The following is a 21,009-nucleotide window of genomic DNA, read 5'->3' on the forward strand; positions in this document are numbered from 1 at the left end:
TCTTTTAAAGTTTATGAACATATTTTCTAGTCTCCAACTTTTATCGTCCTATGATTATATCATGTATTTAGTAGTTTATATATCCTCTACCAATGTTGTACTAGAATTCTTCTGTATAGAATATTTACAGCTTGCTAAAATTTTAATTGTGTATAGCTACCAAGAAGGAAGGAGATTAGTATTCTAATCTGTATTTATTGTACAAGTCCTAAGAAATGTGTTCGTAACTCCAGCATTTAATGGATATTAAATAATTGAATAAATATTTTAAAAACGGAGGCATATAGGTAGGCTCCATTTTTTTTTTTTGAGAGAGTGGAAGGGAGCTAGGGGATGGGGGTGGCTGGGAGAGAGAAATGGTCAATGTGAGAGAGACACATCAGTTGATTCTTCCTGCATGCACCCCAGCTGGGGCTGGAGATCAAACCTGCACAGCCAAGGTCTGTGCCCTTTAGCAGAAATTTAACCCGAGACCCTCCAGTGCGCAGGCTTGGCGCTCTAACCACTAGACACACCAGCCAGGACGGTAGGCTCCACTGCTCATTGCTCTTCTTAATTCTAGAAAGTGGCAGTCAACAGGTGAAGAGAAATGGTATCTGATATCTTACTTTTAACTTTTTCTATTAAATTACGATATTTTTATTTAGCCTTTTACAAAAAGAGAAAGGGGAGTTTTTCATCCATACCATCTTACTGAATCAGTTTGAAATGCCTTATTTTCTAAAATTTTGTTGAATTACCTACCAATCTAGTTCATCCCTTTCTTTGGTCATCTTTTCAGTGATGGAAAAGTTTTAGTCCTGTGAAAAATAACCTATTGAAACAGTAAAATTACAAGCTATTCTGTGAGAGCTGGGAGTATAAGGTGATACGGATCTTTATGTAAAGTCTAGAGGCCCGTTGCACGAAGAGATTCGTGCAATAGGCCTTCCTTCCCTTGGCTTCCAGCACTGGTTTTCCTCCAGCACCCTGGACCCAGGCCTTTGCTCAGGCTGGAGTCTGCCATCTTCGTCTTTGTTGCAGACTCCAGAGTCTGCAGTCTTCGTCTTCGCTGCGGCTGGAGTGCCGCTCCTGTAGATCCCTTCGCGCCCTCCTCCCCCCCGCCCCCCCATAGTGGGCGTCCTGCCCTGCCTGGCCACTCCGTGCTTGGAGCAGCTGGGGGGCTGCCATCTTTTGCATTCTGATTTGCATATTCCCTCCTGATTGGCTGGTGGGTGTAGCAGAGTGATGGTCAATTTGCATGTTTCTCTTTTTATTAGTGTAGATAAGGATTTACAAGGCAGTGTTTTGATAAAAAAGGAGAGAGGTAGAGGATATATCTTTAACAAGAAATGTTAAATATTAAGCATTCAGGCATGTTGGTTATTTGTCCAGCACAGGTAACAATCTTGTCTCTATCAATAGACTCAGCTCTGAGGGAGGGATGGTATTTTATTTCAGTTGTAGCCGTAGCAGAACTTCTTTGGTCCTTGGTTCTTAGACAGCTAGAACACTTCACTGATAACACATTTTTTTCTTTCTTTTTTCTTTTTTAATGTAGAGCATCAAGAGAAAATCCAGCCATGCAGGAAAAAAAAAGGTCAAGCATCTGGCAGTTGTAAGTATCTAAAAACACATAAAGACATTAGATAGCACTTTGAGATAAGATTACAATCAAAATTTATTTTCAAGAATGATTTAGTATCTCCTCCCTTCCTCAGTTCCTCCCTCCCTTCCTTCCTGCCTACATTTCTTAAATTTGGGATATGTAGCTAAACTGAACTTTTTCTTTTTGATATGTAGTGTGACACCTCGGTAAGGCTGTTCTTGAGGACAAATATATTGCTGTCGTAAGCTGCATCATTTTGGTTATGCATTTGATGGAATCCTCTGCTAAGTTAAATAAAATAACAGGGAACTATTAAGAGTTGATAATTACCTGGATCTCCATTAATAAATGGCTGCTTCACTGGTGCTTCACTGGTTGTGTGATTGTAAAAACCTTTATAAAGCGAAGATTAGAAATTCAGTGTTTGTGGGGTTTGAGTCGTGTATGTCGATTTTGGACTTGAATTATGTTCATGCTAGAAGTACTGTGTGTTTAGTTAGCTTAATACTTACCCCTTTTTATGAATCTCCTATTTAATAGAACTATTGGTCTTTCTGAGTGGGTGTGAAAATAGTTATTTAAGTTGAGTGTAATAAGAAAATGTGTGTTAAAAATGGTAATGTATGTTCTAGTACTTTATTGTGACTATTTTTAGAACTGGTTACTAGGCTTCTGTTTAAGCCATGAAGCCATAACCTTCCTCTTTAACAGCCACTCTCGCATGGCACCAAGCAGGAGCTGGCTAAAGGGGCCATCTTCTTTTATGTCTTTATTACGAGCAGTTCCTGGTACTTCGGAGCATCTTCCTTTCGTTATGGGAACTGCTAATTAAAGAACAGGGATCTGCCAGGCTCAGCATAGTTTCTCTTTCCTGAATGTCTGCATTTGGCTGTGAGTTATTGCTAAGGCTGCACTGTGTGACCACAACATTTTTTTTGCTAGTTTTTAACTCATTGCCTTGTAAAAGCACTCTGGAATTTGTGGAAATGATGGATTGTTTTTTACAGTGCATGTCATACATATATAGACATACACATACTCACTTTTTTCTTTTTAGTTTTAGCCGACTTTTTAGCTCCTCAAGTAATACTACTAAGAAACCTGAACCACCTGTTAATCTGAAGTATAACGCACCCACCTCTCATGTTACTCCTTCTGTCAAGAAAAGAAGCAGCACCTTATCTCAGCTCCCTGGGGATAAGTCCAAAGCCTTTGACTTCCTTAGTGAAGAGTAAGTATTTTCCAGACTAGTGGTTATGCCCTCAATAAGTCAACAGTTCTGATATTCTCACCACTTAACAGCTCAGCTGTAAAGTTTCAGATAAATCTATATATAAACTATGTCTGCAACTTGGCGATTGTAAGTAAATTATTTATAGTCAATACATTTTAGGAATATTGCATCTGTTTTCATAAAGAGAAGGAAATTTTTAATGTCTCCTTTTTCTGGTATGACAACATTGATAAATACTAATTGAAATGCTAAAGGCTTATATTACTTTCCTTTAGTGTCAGAAGGACTTGGTTTTTCAGCCTGACTCTGCTTCTCATTAGGTGTACATGAACTTGGTACATGAACCTCTTAGAGCCCCAGTTTCTCTGCCAGTGAAATGAGTATGATAACATCTCAGACGTGTTTAGGATTAAATTATATAGGTTATAGTATCTGACACACAGGTAGATTTGTTAACTGTAAGAAACCAAGTCACCTCACAAAAATGTAAATGGCCCAGAGAAAGTCAGATTATTTTCATGGTATTTTACTGCACAGCTCTAAAGCTCACCAAGCCAGTTTGCGTATTTGTCTTCTGGAACAAGTAAATGGGATCCAGAAGTTAACCTATGTTATCTTCCTAAGAAGATATTGATTTATTGGTCTTGAGTCACTCCTATCTAGCACATTTCCTGCATTAGAAAATTCTCAGTATATATTTGTTGAATGAACCAAAAAAATGAAGCAAAAATATTTAAGAATTTTCCCTTTCATATAGCTAAAATCTGAAACCTGATAGAAATATGATCTATACTAATAAAAGGGTAATATGCAAATTGGCCAGGACACCCTCACAGTAACGACCGAACAGCAGGCTGCGTGGGGCGACCAGGCTGGTGCGGGGGGTGGGGGGGGTGGCGGTTAGTGAGGGCCAACCAAATGATTGAACAGCAGGCTGCATGGGGCGACCAGGCCGGCAGGGAGGTTAGTGAGGGGCAACCAAACAATCGAATAGCAGGCTGTGTGGGGCGACCAGGCCGGCAGGGGGACAGTGAGGGGTGACCAGGCCGGCAGAGAGGGGCAGTGAAGGGCGACCAGGCCAGCAGGGGGTGCAGTTGGGGGTGACCAAGCCGGCAGGGTGGGGGGGAGCAGTTGGAGGATCAACCAGGCCAGCAGGGGGGGGGGCAGTTAGGGGTGATCAGGCCTGCAGGCAGAGGCAGTTAGGGGTGATCAGGCTGGCAGTGGGGGGCATTTAAGGGCGATCAGGCAGGCAGACAGGTGAGCACTTAGGAGCCAGTGGTCTCAGATTGTGAGAGGGATGTCCAACTGCTGATTTAGGCCCGATCCCCGGGATCAGGACTAAACCGGCAGTCAGACATCCCCCGACGGGTCCTGGATGGGAGAGGGTGCAGGCTGAGCTGAATTTTGTGCACCAGGCCTCTAGTTCAATATAATAGGCTGCTTACTAACCTGTTAAAACTTGGACACTGTATTCACTGCATAACTTGAAAAGACCAGCTATGGTATAACACTTTTTAAGGAGGAATCTTAGTCTGAAGTAAACCAATCTGAAATCATGTAAATTTTGTGGTATTATTTTTACTTTTTTTAGCAGGAGAGCTGTTAATCACTTAATTTTAAAAGGGATGTTTTTTCTTTTTAGAACTGAAGCTAGTTTAGCCTCACGCAGAGAACAAAAGAGAGAACAGTATCGTCAGGTGAAGGCGCATGTTCAGAAGGAGGATGGAAGAGTGCAGGCTTTTGGCTGGAGCCTGCCTCAGAAGTACAAACAGGTAACGTGTGAGCGGCGTAAGAGCATCTAGTGGGAAATGCCGGGGACAGGAGTGTGGCTGGGCATGAAGAAATCGAAAACCACACCCCAAACCCGCTCATTTTAAGCTGGTTGCACTTGGCATCCATTGAGAGAAGTGTTGGAGGTAGTGGTTTTCAGGCTGTTTTCCACCCTAGAGCTCAAAAGAAATGCCTCTGAGTCTAAGGAGGGAGACAGGTCAACAGAGGTGGCCGAGTGCATGAACTTATGTATCCAGCTCTGTTTTAATATTTGAATATTTCATTTTTTGAAAAACAGCATCTATTGTTTAAATGTTTTAAGACGCCATTGGCATGGAGCCTTTCAAACACTAGACTTAAAACTCAGTTCAGGTGTTCAGGAACTTAACCTGTCTACTCCATATTGCCTGTTCCCCAAAAAAACTCAACACATGCTTACACACACACACACACACACACACACACTCACACTCACACTCTCTCTCTCTCTCTCTCTCTCTCTCTCTCTCTCTCCCTCTCTCTCCCTCTCTTCCTCTCCCTCCCCCTTCCCCTCCCTCCCTCCCTCTTTCTCTCTCCCCCACTCCCCCACATATGTGAATTAATCTGTCTTCTGATATTTCATAGCATCTTGTTTATTTTGCCTAATTGCCACTTCATTTTTTTCATTTTTTCAAATAAGAATTATAAAGCTAACTCATGTGTCTTTCTCTCCCCTCCCAAATTATTAGGTAACCAATGGTCAGGGGGAAAATAAGATGAAAAATTTACCCGTGCCTGTCTGTCTCAGGCCTCTAGATGAAAAAGACACATCAATGAAGGTAAATAAGTTTTGAAGTTAAAGGAGCTACTTCTTAAAATCTGGGTGGATTTTTTTTCTTAAAATTGTTAAATCCTACTTTTGTGGATCAGATTTTTTATTTTGTAATTTTAGACTGGGATACTTTGAATATTAAAGACCTATATTTATAATCATTAGAATTTTAGAGAAAATGTGAAACATTCTAAACATTTTTAGAGAAAAAGTGAATTAATACTTTTTTATTTTTGAACTCTAAAAGCTGTGGTGTGCTGTTGGAGTCAATCTATCTGGTGGGAAGACCAGAGATGGCGGTTCTGTTGTTGGAGCTAGTGTGTTTTACAAGGATGTTGCTGGTTTGGATGCAGAAGGCAGTCAACAGCGGAGTGCATCTCAGAGTAGTTTAGACAAGCTTGATCAGGAACTGAAGGTAAGCGTGTGCACGAACGCTTGGCTCCTGGCGCCTGAGACTATTAATTTAGCTCTTTGGCCCAAAACTTACTTCTGGTTTTAACTTCTAGTTGGGATTACTATGCCCTTGCTTCTTCCTCAAAATCAGTTTTATTGAGGTATATGTTACACTCAATAAAGTGTATACTTGAAATGTTTGTAGTCCAGAGTTTGGACAGATGTGTGCAAGTTTGTAACAACTGTCACAGTCGAGATTTTGTCACTGATCTGCTTTACCTGCTAGTTCTTATGTGCTGATTAATGTGAAAAGACAGCTGTATTTTTAGCCTTCCAAATAATCTGGAAATAAACTTGAAATAGTATTGCCCTTGACTGTTTGCAAGGGCACAGCTTTTTGACTGTTTTGCACATATTTAATTTTAAATATTCATTTCTTTACTTTGCTTCTGCAGGAACAGCAGAAGGAGTTAAAAAATCAAGAAGAATTATCTAGTCTAGTCTGGATCTGTACTAGCACTCATGCAGCTACAAAAGTGATTATTATTGATGCTGTTCAACCAGGCAACATTCTAGACAGTTTCACTGTTTGCAACTCGCACGTCCTGTGTATAGCAAGTGTACCAGGTAAGAGTGAGCTGTGCCCCTGTCTTCCCACCTTCAGCACCTCCTTTGCAGGCCCTAATTCGACTGGAGATATAGTCATGCACCCCTTCAAGGAGTTGTGTTCTACTTGGGAAGACCAAAAATAAGCTGGGAACAAATGACTAAACCTGATATTTTCAGACGGTGTGAAGAAAATAAAATAGTGCTAATATTAGATGATGACTGGAAGGCAGAGCACAGGGGATTATTTAGATTTATTAGTAGGGAAAGCTTTCTAAAGTTTTAGATTAAATCTTATATGATGTTAAATACATTGGTTTAAAAATGAAATAGGTTTGTGATATGTCTACCCAGTGGAATATTATATAAAAAGGAATGAAATTTTTATACATGCTACAACATGGATTAACCTTAGAAACATTATGCTAAGTAAAATAAATCGGACACAGAGGACAAATATTATATGATCCCACTTATGTGAGCTATCTGGACAAGGCAAATTCAAGAAGACAGAAGTTGATTACAAGGGGCAGGCAGGGATGGGGTTGAGGAACCGAATTATTATTTAATTGGTACAGATTTTCTGTTTGGGGTGATGGGAGAGTTTTAGACATGAATAGTTTTGATGACTATACAGCATTATAAATGACATTTGCATTGTATGTTTAAAAATGGTGAAGGCGGTTTAGCTCAGTGTATAGAGCGTTGGCCTGTGGACTCAAGGGTCCTGGGTTTGATTCTGGTCAAGGGCACATGCCTGGGTTGCAAGCTCAGTCCCCAGTAGGGGGCGTGCAGGAGACAGCCAATCAATGATTCCCTCTCATCATTGATGTTTCTATCTCTCCCTCTCCCTTCCTCTCTGAAATCAATAAAAATATTTTTAAAAGGTTAAGATGGCAAATTTTATGCATATGTGTGTATTTGACTACAATAAAAAAATTTTAATGAGATGAATAAAAACAGCTTTCTAAATTAAAAAAAAACTGAAGAGGTTTATCTTTATATTGCAAATGTTTAGTTTTTAAATGTGTTACTAATACTTAAGGCACTGTGTACATTTAGGGTGATTAATTTTTAATAGTGGTAGGCAGAAGTCCATATTTCAAATAGCAAATATAATTTACATACATTTAGATTTCATTGGTTTTAACCTCATTAGGTGGCTGCCTAGGAGCTCATATTAAGAGCAGAAGCATAATTTCTGACATTTTCATGTTTTCTTTTGCTTGCATTACTAGAAGTATTATCTTAAATTTTTAAGCTGCTTTCCATTTTGTGAAGGTTAGTTTAAAAACATTTTAAAGCTATCTTTGGCAGTATATTCAAATAACTATTTGTCTTTACCTATACACTCTTATTTAAAACCCATAGTTGCTTTTATGGAGAAAAAGCTAGTTATGAGTTTACTTAGCATTAAAAGAAGGTTTATCTTGTGTTTTTAGGAGCACGAGAAACAGACTACCCCGCAGGAGAAGAGCTTTCAGAATCTGGACAGGTAGACAAAGCATCTTTATCTGGAAGCATGACAAGCAACAGCTCAGCAGAGACAGACAGCCTGTTGGGAGGCATCACAGTGGTTGGTTGTTCTGCAGAAGGTGTGACAGCAGGTGCCACTCCCCCTAGTACCAACGGTGCTTCTCCAGTGACAGAAAAACCACCAGGTATGGCCATCCTCCTTACATACCATCTGTATAGCACCGGAGCCTACTCCAGATGCCTCACAATGGACTTATTGTAGATCTTAAAGTAATAAGAATGAAAGAACATAAAAGAAGATGCGGTAATGATTGTTAAATGAAATTATGCATTCTCAATGTCAGGATATAGTGCAGAGGGGGGAGTGGGTAGGTGGAGTGGAATTCTATAGCAAGGGTTTGTACAAGGAAGTTATTGGTAGAAAAGTTCAAACTCAGAATGGTTAGCATGTTTTACTTATTTTTTAGAAAAGGAAGCAGAAAGTGGTGAGATTGATGAAAACGTTCCAACGGCAGAAGAAGCCACTGAAGCCACAGAAGGCAATGCAGGGTCAGCTGAAGACAACACGGATGTCTCCCAAACGGGCGTGTACACAGAGCACGTCTTCACAGATCCTTTGGGAGTTCAAATCCCAGAAGACCGCTCACCAGTGTATCAGTCAAGGTATTCAAATGGATCAATAACTTAGGAAACCACATCAGTGCACACACACAAGGAACCAAAATAACCTCAAACAGCCAAAATATTCCCACTAATTGGTATTGTTGTGGCAGACTTAGATGCCATTACTTACTGCCACTATGTCATTCATTCCTTCCTCTTCATTGTCTTTGGATACTGCCCCCCCCCCCCCCCACGCCCCCCCATTTGCTCTCTTTTCCTTCCAATTTATGAAAAAAAGTCTTGTCTATAAAATATATTAGTTAAAATTTTTCTGGTCGTTTTCTCCTCTAGAATGATTTTTTTTAATTGTATTCACTGTCTTCCATTCTATTAATAATTCTTGCTATTTTCATCCCCACCCCTACTCTCACTCCCACTCTAGTCAGCAGTGAAATTGGCCATTGTTTCAATTTCCCATGTGGGCTTGGATGACCTTTTTGAATTTAGTTCTCTGGCAAACATTTTATTAAAAGACAATTTGTTTTAAGCTCTTTCTTTAAAAGGTTGGTTAATCTAGGTCCATTTCGTGAATTCTTTAATTTTCTTTCTTGCCTACTCTAGGTCTTGCAGATAGGGGTTTATCTAAACTGGATTTTTTTCACAATTTAGTATTTTTCCTCTTAGTATATAGAACAATTAAATACCTTAACATTTAATTGTCAGTTTAAGAATAAAGTCATGCCCTGGTTCTCGGTTGGGCATCAACCTGTGTACCGAAAGGTTGCCAGTTTGACTTCCAGGCAGGACACATGCCGGGATGTGGGCTTGATCCCTGACAGGGGGCGTGCGGGAGACAGCAGATCGATGTTTTGCTCTAACATCAATCTCTCTCTTCCTCTCCTTCCCTCTCTCTAAAAGTAAATTTAAAAAAAGAATAGTCATCTTTTTAGAATTAGTACATTTATTTGTGTTAAATTTGATAATCCAGTTATATCTCTTTATTATATATGTGGCAATCTAAAAGAAAGAAGGCTTGGGAGTAAATGCAAGCTTACTAATTTATTTTAGAAAATTCTTTATATTTTACCCTCCTTTCTGTGTATGTGTGTGGTTTTTTAAAAAAAAAAACCATCTCTTCCTCTTTTCTCCTTTAAGAAGAAACTGATAAAGTTCAAAATAACTATAAGGGATAGGCATAATTATAGTCTGGATATTAACTGCTATATTTCATTACCATTTCTTAACTCCATGTTTGCAACTTGGTCCTACTAGTATGTTAATTTTCTTCTGGTACAGTTGTTGAAATATTTAACGTAAGCATTTAACTTTGGCTTTTCTGGAATTTTAGTGTTTGATTTTTTTTCTTAAACTGTACACTAAAGTATAGAAATGACCAATCCCTGAAAACTAACTGAGCACACTCAGCTTTTTTTCCTTTTGTCCCACGTTTCCTAGTAATGACTCAGATGCATATAAAGATCAAATATCAGTGTTGCCAAATGAACAAGACCTGGTGAGAGAAGAAGCCCAGAAAATGAGTAGCCTTTTACCAACTATGTGGCTAGGAGCTCAGAATGGCTGGTAGGTGCCAACTCTTTTAATATCAGTATCTTTAGTCTTTTACCTTTGCTTTAGAAACTAAAGATACATAAAATGTGGTACACATAAGTATAAACAAAAAGTACACATTAAAGCAAAGAATTTTATATACACATAAATTGTAAGGTTATATTGCAACAGTCTCATAAACTGGACTTGCATTGGTTCTGAATGGTAAACCACATGTTTCTCTGTCATGGTGTCCCCTTTATATAATATTCTTGGAAGAAGAGGTTAATAAAATTTTAAAAATCTGAGTGATCCAGAAATAGAAGATCCTGAATAGCACAGAGACGGAGAATTATTGATGCATATATAGGAGATTTATGTAGGATTAAACTAATGTATTTGGCTGCAGGGAGACCCAAATCCAAACATAACTTTTCAGTAGAGTTACTAGGAAAACCAGACAGATCAGTCTGAAAGCTTAGCAGGTGATAACAAACATTATTACATGGTCTGTTCACTTTCTAGTGGTGGTGGTGGGGGGTTCTTACAAAATTATACTTTCCTAAGGTTAAGCAAGGTCACTAGTGCATCTTTTTCATAGTGGTCTAATACTATAAAATGAAGGACGGGCAGACTTTCCATGAAGGGTCAGATAAGAAATATGTTAGGCTTTGTAGCCATACGATCTCTGTTGCAACTTCACAGCTCTGCTTTGTGGTGCAAAAGCAGCCATTACTTTGACAACATGTAAGTGGATTAGTGGGACTGTGTTCCAATAAAACTTTACCTATGGACACAGAAGTGTGAGTTGCATAAATATAAATCTCATGTCATGAAATACTCTTTGATTTTTCCCAACCATATAAAACCATTTTAGCTTATGAACTGTAATAAGGCGGGTGGAGGGCTGGTGTGTCCTGCAGGCTTTGGAGTGCCTCTGCCGGATGTAAACCACTGTCTTCACAAAGTTGTAGTTCAGTCTAGTAGAAAAGGATGATTGTTTTTTAAAAAAGATTTTGCCAAGGATTCTGAAGTGTGGGGTAGCCTGAAACTGACAATGCATTCTAGTTCTGGCTTTTATTCTTCATATGTTTCTGTTTGCTTAAGCAGCTTATTTCTCTGCTTTAGGCCTACCCATACTCTCATTTTTTTCCCTAAAATGTGTATGTTATTCCTCTTTCCTCCTGAAGGAACTTTGTGGTTATTATTAGACATAAGCAATGACTTGATGTTCTCTATGCCTTACCAGTCTTGATTTTGTTCTTGCAGTTTGTATGTCCATTCATCTGTAGCCCAGTGGAGGAAATGTCTCCATTCTATTAAACTTAAAGATTCGATTCTCAGTATTGTGTAAGTTTTATTTTAGAAATTCTTTCTTTTAAAAATACTATATCTTGGTTTAAACTAGATTTTAAGACTATTAAAGCTAACATGTATTTCATGACTAAATCAATATCCAGATTATTTTTACCTTCTTTATAGAATTAGAGAAGTTGAGTGAGATGAAACTAGAAAGTAAAATAGAAAAACTTGCCAGGTTGATACCTCACCATGCTATGAGTTCTCTAGTGCTCTGTGGGAGAAACCAATTAATACCTGTGAATATATATTTGTTTTAGAATATTCTTTATACTCTATGAATATGTTGACTAAGCCTTTTACTAGTCCTTTCTATGTGTTGACTATCAAAAATCAGTTTGTCTCTTAAGTGACAGAGCTGCCTCTGTTAGTTCTACTCGAGGTGTGTGTCTCTGGTCTGGGGACCTTTTGTCAACAGCCTGTGATGAGAAGAGGAGTTTGTGTCCCATTGTGAACATCTGGGTCACCACATATGCTGTTTATCTAGTTCAGCTGACATTTTTATAGCACAGCTCTCTCAATGAAGAAGAGGGTGTGTTCATTTAGCTTCTGATGTGAGCTCCTCATTTATCATGTACTGGCCCTCTGAGAGCCTCTGAACTAGTTCAGTATCATGTGGTCCCTTCTGTATTCCTGATGGAGAGTTCTGAAATCCTCTTTCCTGTTTGCAGACACGTGAAAGGAATTGTGTTAGTGGCCCTGGCTGATGGCACCCTTGCTATCTTTCACAGAGGAGTTGGTGAGTTGTTATGAATAGATAACAAGTGTACTCACTTGTTGCATTGCAAAAGCATTTTTGAACAGATTGGTTTTTTATGCTTTAAATAAGTGATGCTTAATAGGAGAAAGAATAAAGGTTTAAACCAAATACTAACAATGTGTGACAGCAGTAAATATGTAGTGCCTGGTTGGAGGTATACATTTATAGAATATCTCAGTGAAAATATGTTTACTATACTGAGCAAGCAGTTTTAACATTTCATGGTCCTCTTATATAATGTGATACGGAGGTGCTGGTTTTTCATTCATGTACTTATTCAATTGGGAGAAATTTAGTGAGAGGATAATTTTCCTTTGTCCAGTATTTAAAAAATAATTTGCATCTACTTACATTTGGTAAGTATCTATATAATAAAAGTCTTAAGCGACCATTACAGGGGAACAACCGGTCACTGTGATGTGCACTGACCACCAGGGGGCAGACACTCAATGCAGGAGCTGCCCCCTGGTGGTCTGTACGCTCCCATAGGGGAAGCCGGGCTCACAGCTGGTGAGCGTAGCGGCAGTGGCGGGAGCCTCTCCCACCTCTGTGGCAGTGCTAAGGAAGGAGCAGCGAGCAGGCAGGTGGTAAGGAGCAAGGGGTCCTGGACTGTGAGAGGGTGCAGACTGGGCTTAGGGGAATCTCCCCCCCCCCCCCCCCCCGCCCAGTGCACAAATTTCATGCACCGGGCGTCTAGTTTAAAATAATTTTTAATTGGATAAGGTTTACTGATTTTCATGTTACATTACTTATATTCTTCCCCTTTAAAACAGTGTTTCCACCATCTTTTGGAGAAATGTGAGGTCTATGAGAGTACTTAGTGGCTTTATAACTGACTGGCACCTAGAGATAGCTGGTTAATGACTACATAACAAAAAGAAGGAAAGGCCTCTATTTTACCTTGTTCAGGTTCTTTACAGACTTTGAGTGCAATCGTCACCAGAGCTTATGAGGAAGATTCTGTTGTCATCCTCATTTTATAGATGAGGAAACTGAGGCAGAATGTTTTAATCACTCAGTAAGTGGAAAAACCTAGGAAAAAAAGAGTAAATGCTTTAGTGTACTGAATCCAAAATTATATTGACAGAGCAACACAAGCAAAGTACATTTAATAAAGAAATGACAAGTTCCGCATTTGGGTTCAGAAGAGTAAGAGTGAGAATTCCTTAAAGGTTGACTACAAATTCAGTATGAGTTAGTTAACGTCATAAATCTCATAGATATTAGAATAGGGTTCCACTCTGGTAGCTAGACAGTATGAAATGGACATGGATGGACAAAGAGGAATTAGGCTGAAGGGTCCAAAGACATGTGCCAAGGATGCTTGGTTTTGAAAGGAGAAGACCTGGGTCAGTAACAGAAGCTGCACTGGATTTATTCTGTTTCCATTGGGCAAAACTATAGACTAATGGGAGATTACATATGAGGAGGCAGACTTTAGCCAGGTATGGGGAGTATTTTGTTGACAGATACAGCTTTTTGAAAATGGAACAGCTGCTTTGTGAGGCAGTGTGTTTTCTTTCACTGAAATTGTTCAAGCAGAGCAAGCTTCCAGCATTGGCTCTCATTTGTATTCTGTCATCATTAAAATTATAGGATACATGATTCCTAAAGTTGCCCTTCTACACAAGAAAATATATCAGAATGCAAGTGAGTGAGATATGTTATCCCCCTAATAATTTTAATCCCTTCTCATTCTTAAAATCCATATACCGTATTTTCCGGCATATAAGACGACTCTTTAACCCAGGAAAATCTTATACGCCCAGTCGTCTTATACGCCGGAAAATACGGTACTATCATCTCTCATCCATCAGTATAGCAAAAAAAACCCAATTACCATATTTTCCAGCATATAAGACGACTGGGCGTATAAGATTTTCCTGGGTTAAAAAGTCATCTTATATGCCAGAAAATACGGTATATATATAAAAGCCTAAGCGATCCTTACAACCAGTCGACCGGTTGCTATGACGTGCACTGACCACCAGGGGGCAGACGCTCAATGCAGGAGCTGCCCCCTGGTGATCAGTGCACTCCCACAGCCAACCTCCTGTGGCCAGCATACCTCCCGCTGTCCCTCTCCCCTGCCGGCTGGCCTGATTGGCTCCGATCGCCAGCTAGGCCAAGGAACCCTACCCATGCACGAATTCATGAACCAGGCCTCTGGTATTATTATAAACAGGTAACTTATAACTGATTTATCATATCACTACTGTTGAGAGCATGGAGGTCCAGGTATTGAGTGGCAGGTTGGACCGGATGAGCTTTGAGGTCTCTTCTTAGTGGTCAGTAGTTTACAAAATAAAAGAACTCAGTTTCTGCAAATAAGGGATATACTGAATACATGGTATTTGTGGGTGCTTCATGACTAAAATTAATTATACACCCTGATAGAATGTTTCTTGTGTTAAAATTTAGTAAAAGGTGGTATACATTAACTAGTAATCTATTTCTTATTTTAAAGATGGGCAGTGGGATTTGTCAAACTATCACCTGTTAGATCTGGGGCGGCCACACCATTCCATCCGATGCATGACTGTGGTACATGACAAAGTCTGGTGTGGCTATCGGAACAAAATCTATGTGGTTCAGCCAAAGGCCATGAAAATCGAGGCAAGTTAACCTATGTTTTCTCTGCGTACTGAATTTCTATTTCCTGAAGATTCTAAGACTAATTATGTTCAGCTTCTTTAGAAACTATTTTCTGAATCTGTGTGTTTTAATGATAATTGATGACATCTTGCCACTTTTGACTATGAGAATGGGAAGTGTTGAGTTCTTTTTGAAGGAAGAAGATTAACACAAATGTTGAAATAATGTGTCTGAGTATCCATAAGTGCATATGTGTTTGAATATATGGTTCTGGATTTGTTTAATTATGTACGGGTAGAGGGGAAGGAGGACCTCTTAGCATTGCTTTCTTTAAAAAAGTTTTGCAACCAGATGTAATTTTTTCTTTTTAAGACAACTTAAACCTGGAAAATTTTAAGGTGGAAGGTCTCCTTCTCCCTTTGTCCTTTACCTAAAAGTCCTAAAGTTAACCATTTGGTGTTTATTTTTCAGATCTGTTTCTTACATGCAGATATACGTGTATATATACATGCGTATATACACACACACAACAATGCAGGCTCCTTTTTGTTTAGTTATAAATAGGATCTTCATGTAATTTCTCTGCAATCCAACAAAATCTTGAGATCAGATTCAGTCTTATTGTTGAACACTGACACATAACATGGATGTGCCAGTATTACTTCCATAAGTCGATAACCTGTACAGTGTTAAAATCCAGCATCCTTCAGTTCTTTGTTTTTCTTTTTCTTTTGAAGTCTGGGATAAAAGCTATGATCATATTTAGTGAACACTATTTAGGCTCCTCTTTTAATATATATTCTTCCAAATTTTGTACAAATTAGCAGTTTTTAAACACAAACTCCTACATATTAAAAGTAACATTGTGTTTGAACAATCTTTCCTAGAAATCATTTGATGCACACCCCAGGAAGGAGAGCCAGGTGCGGCAGCTTGCGTGGGTAGGTGACGGTGTGTGGGTCTCCATTCGTTTGGATTCCACACTCCGTCTCTATCATGCGCACACTTATCAACATCTACAGGATGTGGACATTGAGCCTTATGTCAGCAAAATGTTAGGTAAGCTTCCCAAGTGTTCTTTTCCTGTCAGTTAAATAAAGTGTTTTATTTTTAAATGTTCTCATATGCTGGGTAGAACCAGTGAATAAGTTGCCTGAGGTTAGTGAGCTCTTATTACTGAAGGTGTCAGGCAGACACTCCATCTACCCTGTGGGAGCTGTCAAGTCTGCCCCCAAAATATCTTCAAGCAATTACTTCGTATCTCTCCCCCTGTCCCTGTAGGCCAGGGCCATCCTTTCCTGCCTGGATCACCTGAGCCTCCTCACTGGGCTCCCTCTTTCCACTCCAGTCTGTGCCCTGCATAGGAACCAGGCTGCATTATCCCCACTCCCACGTACTTTTAGAATATTACTGCCTTTAGGTGAAGTGAATTTAAGTGAGCAGAGGAATTTAAGTGGCCTGGACCACTCTCCTCACTCACTCTGTTCTACCCACACTGACTCCAACTCAACAAGTTCCTTTCCATTTCAGGGCCTCACATGCACTGGATCCTCTGTCCGAGAAGTCCTTCTTGGTCCCTTTTTATTGGTCTTCAGACCATAGCTTAGGTGTCACACCCAGAAGAGACCTTTTCTTGTCTCCCACTTTGGTTTAGGTCATCTTATACCTTTTCTTCAGGGGCTCCTCATTATTGTGGTTGCACTGGTATGACGTGATTCCTGTCTCCTGCCTCTCTCTCCCACAGACCCTAATCGCCATGAAGGGCAGGGACCACTTGGGGCGTGCTCCCTGCTGTACCCTCAGCTCCTGATGCAGAGCTGGGTGACTATTAGAGATGTCGTTCATTAAGGATTCCTTTATGAAGAGAGGTTGAGCTGCACCAGTGGTTTTTAACCTTTTTAGGGCCTTTGTCCTCAGAAAGCCTGATGATAGCTAGGTACCCTCCCGGGAATCAGGCCTATGCACACATAGACACAGACTAATTTCAGGGGTGGACTTTGACCATAGGGTTAGACTATGAAGATTCTAAGACTATTTCTGAATAAAGTTAAGATTCCTAACATGATTCTGTGATCATACTCTTCAGTTCACACAAGTAGAATATGAGTGACTAAATGCTGTTTGTTTTAAATGCATTATCTGTTTAATAATTTTGCCCCTCAAATCCCAGAAAATAAAGTCAGTTGTAAAAACTCTCTTGAAATAACCAAGTGCATTGATTCTCCTTAAATTATATGCCTGTGGTTTCCTAAAATTTCTAAACTGCCATTGAATAAGAAGAGTGTAGGTTTTGTTCACAAAAATTGTTTTCATCTACACAAAGAAATTTAAGGCAAACCAGAACTCTTTCAGCTTATAAATATGGACATTTAATTTCCCAATTTAGTAAACACTGTTTTTACTGAGGGTTTTTTGTTTTGGTTTGGTTTTGCAGCTCCCTAGTTAAATCCTGTGTCATATTTCCTGCGCCACAGTATCTTCCCTCTAAAGGATAACGTGATGGCAGCCAGTTTAGAATTTCTGTTCCCGTTAGGCATGCGCTGTGAGCTAGGGGAAAAGCCAAAGGGGAGTTTTCTCTCCTCTTCACCCACTGCTCTGAGGACCCAGCATCTCGGACCTCATCTGCTCCAGCTTCTTAACGAAATGTTCCCCCCACTGTGCAGGTACCGGGAAACTGGGCTTCTCCTTTGTGAGGATCACAGCTCTCATGGTGTCCTGCAATCGTCTGTGGGTGGGCACGGGAAACGGTGTCATTATCTCCATCCCACTGACAGAAAGTAAGTATATTTTCACTCACCAGACTGTCACAGTGCAGGTCGGAGAGCTGCAGGGAACGGTCCTGTTCAGAATTCAGGCAGAAGGAATTGCTCTGGTATTGGCAGCTCGGTGGTAATTCAGAAAATCAAGCTGGTGGCAAAGATCCAGCTATTGTTCCTTCACTCTTTCCATGGAAACTTATGAACTGCAGCAAGTAACAGTTCATTCTGAGGGGCACTTTTTCTCAATTCAGGAGTAACAGTCCTATTTCCTCTTTTTTTTTCTTTAGAGAGAGAGAGAGGAAGGGGGAGAGACAGAAACATTGATGTGAGAGACACATCAATTAGCTGCCTTCCTCACGGGCCCTGACTGGGGACAGGCATCAAACCTGCAATCCAGGTATATGCCCTTGACTGGGAATCGAACCCACGACCCTTTGGTGTGTGAGCTGACACTCCAACCACTGAACCACACTAGCCAGCGGCTGTTTCCTCTTAAATAAAGGTCAGAGTCCATTTTTCTTTCTGCTTTTCATACCAGTGTCCAGAAACACTGCTAGTATTCATTCTAGTTTTTCATGTCTCCCTGGCGGTTAGATTAGGAGATTCTGTTTGGTTTAGAAAAAGTCACGGGGGAAGTTTCTCAGGAGGTCAGCAAGCCCTTCCTTATGCTGGAGACAAGTCATCTATCCTGTATTTGAAAAGAATGTGAACAAAATGTACATTGTATGTTTTTTATATTATGTTCCATTATTATTTTTATGAACAAAATGTACATTGTGTGTTTCTCTCATTATGTTCCATTACATTGATCATTCATTAAATAAGTGTTTTTTGTTGCAAAAGTCACAGGCAGGGAATGGTTTGGAAACAAGTGCCATAAGTCCATAAGATAAGTTAATAAGGAAACACCTCAGAATGGTCCTACCTTTTTTCAGGGGAAGGAAGGAGGGCTGGAAGGCGGTATATCTGGAGCCTTAAAGAACCTACGTTCTTAATCAGTTACTTAAAAATCTACATGCTTAGACCACTTATATCCTAAGAGATCCTAGGATATTTCACTTCAGCTCTTTATAAAAGAGAGTTCCATTTGGCACTGTTATTTTGAACAGGCTTTCTTGATGAAAAAGGGGAAATACTAGCATTTAGGAAATGCTCCCCATTAATTAAGTTCTTATGAATCACTGCAATTGCTTTATGATTGAGAAAAACAAAATCACAGTGAATCAAATTGTATTTTTTGGGCAGAGAAATTGTAGAGCGAGGCTTTGGTTAAGAACTTTTGAGTGTTACTTGGTATTATACCAAGTTGGATTTGGTTGGCGCTTCGGGCACCAAGTTACCAGATAGGAGACGCCGAGAGTGGTGGCTTATAGTAATTCTTCTCCCCCTGTCATGCACCTCTCCATGTCCCCTTTCCTCCTCTCGCTGTAGCTGTAATCCTCCACCAGGGACGTTTACTGGGGCTGAGGGGTAAGTGCAGATCCTGATCCCCCTCCCCACTCTTCCTCCTGGCTTCCCATAGCCACTGTGAGGTGTCTCACGCCTCTAGATGCCTCCTGAATGTTCTCAATGTCACCCACTGGCAGTCACTGCATCGCAGCAGGTGTTTTTTTTGTTTTTGACGTCTGTTACATGGCCACCAAACTACTGCTCAGCAGCTTAGTCTGTTTACCATCTTTTGTTGCAGCTGAACTTTCTTTTCAGACTTTTTCCTTTCCAATAAAAACACGAAACATCTCTTAAAACTGTCATTAATCTACATTGTTTACTCTTGTTACCAGTTATGTTTCTTTCATTCACTTACTAGCCCATGGAATGGGGATGTTTTGTGAGTCTGGTCATTCTAAAACAATCCAGCAAATCATTGGTCTGGTGTCAGTAAAAGTGACTGTATTGTAGAGGGTGGGTCCTTTTAAGCACAGCTTTTTACCACTCCCTCAAGGGAGATATTCTTACCACAGAGGAGAAAAATAGAAGATAAACTATAAAAATTTTATTTTAAAATATGCCCATTTACTTTTAGCTATGTACTGGTTAGTTTTCTAAAATGAGGATTAAAAACAAAACAAAACAGATATTCCTAAGATTCAAATGGGTTTTGTTAACTAAAATGATTTTTTAAAAATTACTAGATGTGTTGAAAAAGTGAGCTTAGTTATTGCTAGACTGGCAAAATCCCCTGCTCCATTTACTGAGGGACTTAAAAATAACTGGCATGCTCTCTCTCCTCTTCCAGCTTTGTCTTGATTTGGCATTGCTGCCTTTGTTTTATCTCAGCTGGCTGTAGCTTTTAGATAATATCTGTCATAAGGATTAACCAGTAACCTTTTGCATCATTACAATTTTCTAGGGGAAATAGTTGATATTTGGTTTTTCTGTTGCAGCAAATAAAACCTCAGGAGCACCAGGAAATCGCCCTGGAAGTGTGATCCGCGTGTATGGTGATGAAAACAGCGATAAAGTGACTCCAGGGACATTTATACCCTATTGTTCAATGGCACATGCTCAGCTGTGCTTCCATGGGCATCGGGATGCCGTGAAATTCTTCGTGGCAGTTCCAGGTGAGGCTGATTATCCTGCTGAGAAGGTGTATGTCAGTGTCTCTCTTGTCCCTAATTCCACTACCCGCTCAAACACTAAGTACTAGAATTACAGATCATTTCACTAATATATATGAGAAGTTCTACAGTGGAGGTAAGAATAAAGCACTGTAGGGCTATTTAATGAAATTGTTTTGGAATCTCCTCCACCCCCCAAAAAAGACTACTTGATTTTTATTTAAGCAACGAACCTGCTTACTCTTTAAAGCAGTGTATTATTTTATCACCACAGAATACCAAAAACGGTCTTGGCCTAATAAAGGAGATGGCTAGAGAGAAGCCCCTGTCATCGGGCTCGGTGCAGGAGGACAGGCAGCAGGTGCTCTGGCCCCGTGATCAGTGCTGCGGCCCAGAGCAGTGGACTGGGGGCTCGGGAGTCGGGGCCCTCCGCCTCGCCACTCGCCTGTCGCTTTGAGCAAGTTGCTTAACCTCTGAGACTCGCTTCCTCATCTTCTTACATGGACATGATTTTAGTATCTGCTCCTTGCTGGCCTCATTTGTTGTGAAAACTAATGAAAGTGCTTTGGGGACTGTAAGTGCATGAGCTATGAAAGGTAACAGTGTGATGCCCGATGGAAAGCCTTCTGCCCATTGGGAATACTAAATGGTGTTGCTGACCACCTGTAAGCAGGGTCCATGTTTTGAATTTCCCCCCTTAAGAGGCTAGTTTAAGAGTTAGACAGATTTTAAATATGACTTGACACACCAACTCACTGTGTCACGTTGGACATAGTGTTTTAGTGTATTTATTAGGGTTCTTCAGAGAAACAGAACCAACTGGGGGGGAGGGTATGAGAGAGAAAGAAGAGGAAGGGGGAGAGAGAGGGGAAGTGTAGATATTTTTTTTTATTTTAAGAAATTGGCTCATGTGATTATGAAGGCTGATATATTTGAAATCTGCAGGGCA

At 40.1% G+C, this 21,009-nt stretch overlaps 2 protein-coding genes across 5 annotated transcripts in view; one reads left to right on the forward strand and one right to left on the reverse strand.

Moving 5' to 3' along the window:
• Window positions 1-21,009, reverse strand: part of LUC7L3 (LUC7 like 3 pre-mRNA splicing factor) — a 263,776-nt gene that overhangs the window by 77,332 nt on the left and 165,435 nt on the right. The gene's annotated exons all lie outside the window — the stretch shown is intronic.
• SPAG9 (sperm associated antigen 9) overlaps window positions 1-21,009 on the forward strand; it is a 109,464-nt gene that overhangs the window by 76,533 nt on the left and 11,922 nt on the right. Inside the window, exons 13-28 of one of the 4 annotated variants that reach the window (XM_054709873.1) lie at window positions 1,541-1,597; window positions 2,646-2,819; window positions 4,465-4,594; window positions 5,321-5,410; window positions 5,651-5,818; window positions 6,252-6,423; window positions 7,845-8,063; window positions 8,346-8,541; window positions 9,937-10,062; window positions 11,299-11,379; window positions 12,060-12,127; window positions 14,616-14,764; window positions 15,631-15,802; window positions 17,407-17,520; window positions 18,934-18,972; window positions 19,887-20,063. In XM_054709873.1, the coding sequence (XP_054565848.1) occupies window positions 1,541-1,597; window positions 2,646-2,819; window positions 4,465-4,594; window positions 5,321-5,410; window positions 5,651-5,818; window positions 6,252-6,423; window positions 7,845-8,063; window positions 8,346-8,541; window positions 9,937-10,062; window positions 11,299-11,379; window positions 12,060-12,127; window positions 14,616-14,764; window positions 15,631-15,802; window positions 17,407-17,520; window positions 18,934-18,972; window positions 19,887-20,063 (2,132 nt within the window). Of the gene's footprint in view, window positions 1-1,540; window positions 1,598-2,645; window positions 2,820-4,464; window positions 4,595-5,320; window positions 5,411-5,650; window positions 5,819-6,251; window positions 6,424-7,844; window positions 8,064-8,345; window positions 8,542-9,936; window positions 10,063-11,298; window positions 11,380-12,059; window positions 12,128-14,615; window positions 14,765-15,630; window positions 15,803-17,177; window positions 17,193-17,406; window positions 17,521-18,933; window positions 18,973-19,886; window positions 20,064-21,009 lie in introns of those variants that run through there. The other 3 variants (XM_054709874.1, XM_054709875.1, XM_054709876.1) reach the window with 3 other exon arrangements.

This window comes from Eptesicus fuscus, chromosome 20, assembly GCF_027574615.1.
Source record: "Eptesicus fuscus isolate TK198812 chromosome 20, DD_ASM_mEF_20220401, whole genome shotgun sequence".
NCBI classification, from domain to species: Eukaryota; Metazoa; Chordata; class Mammalia; order Chiroptera; family Vespertilionidae; genus Eptesicus; species Eptesicus fuscus.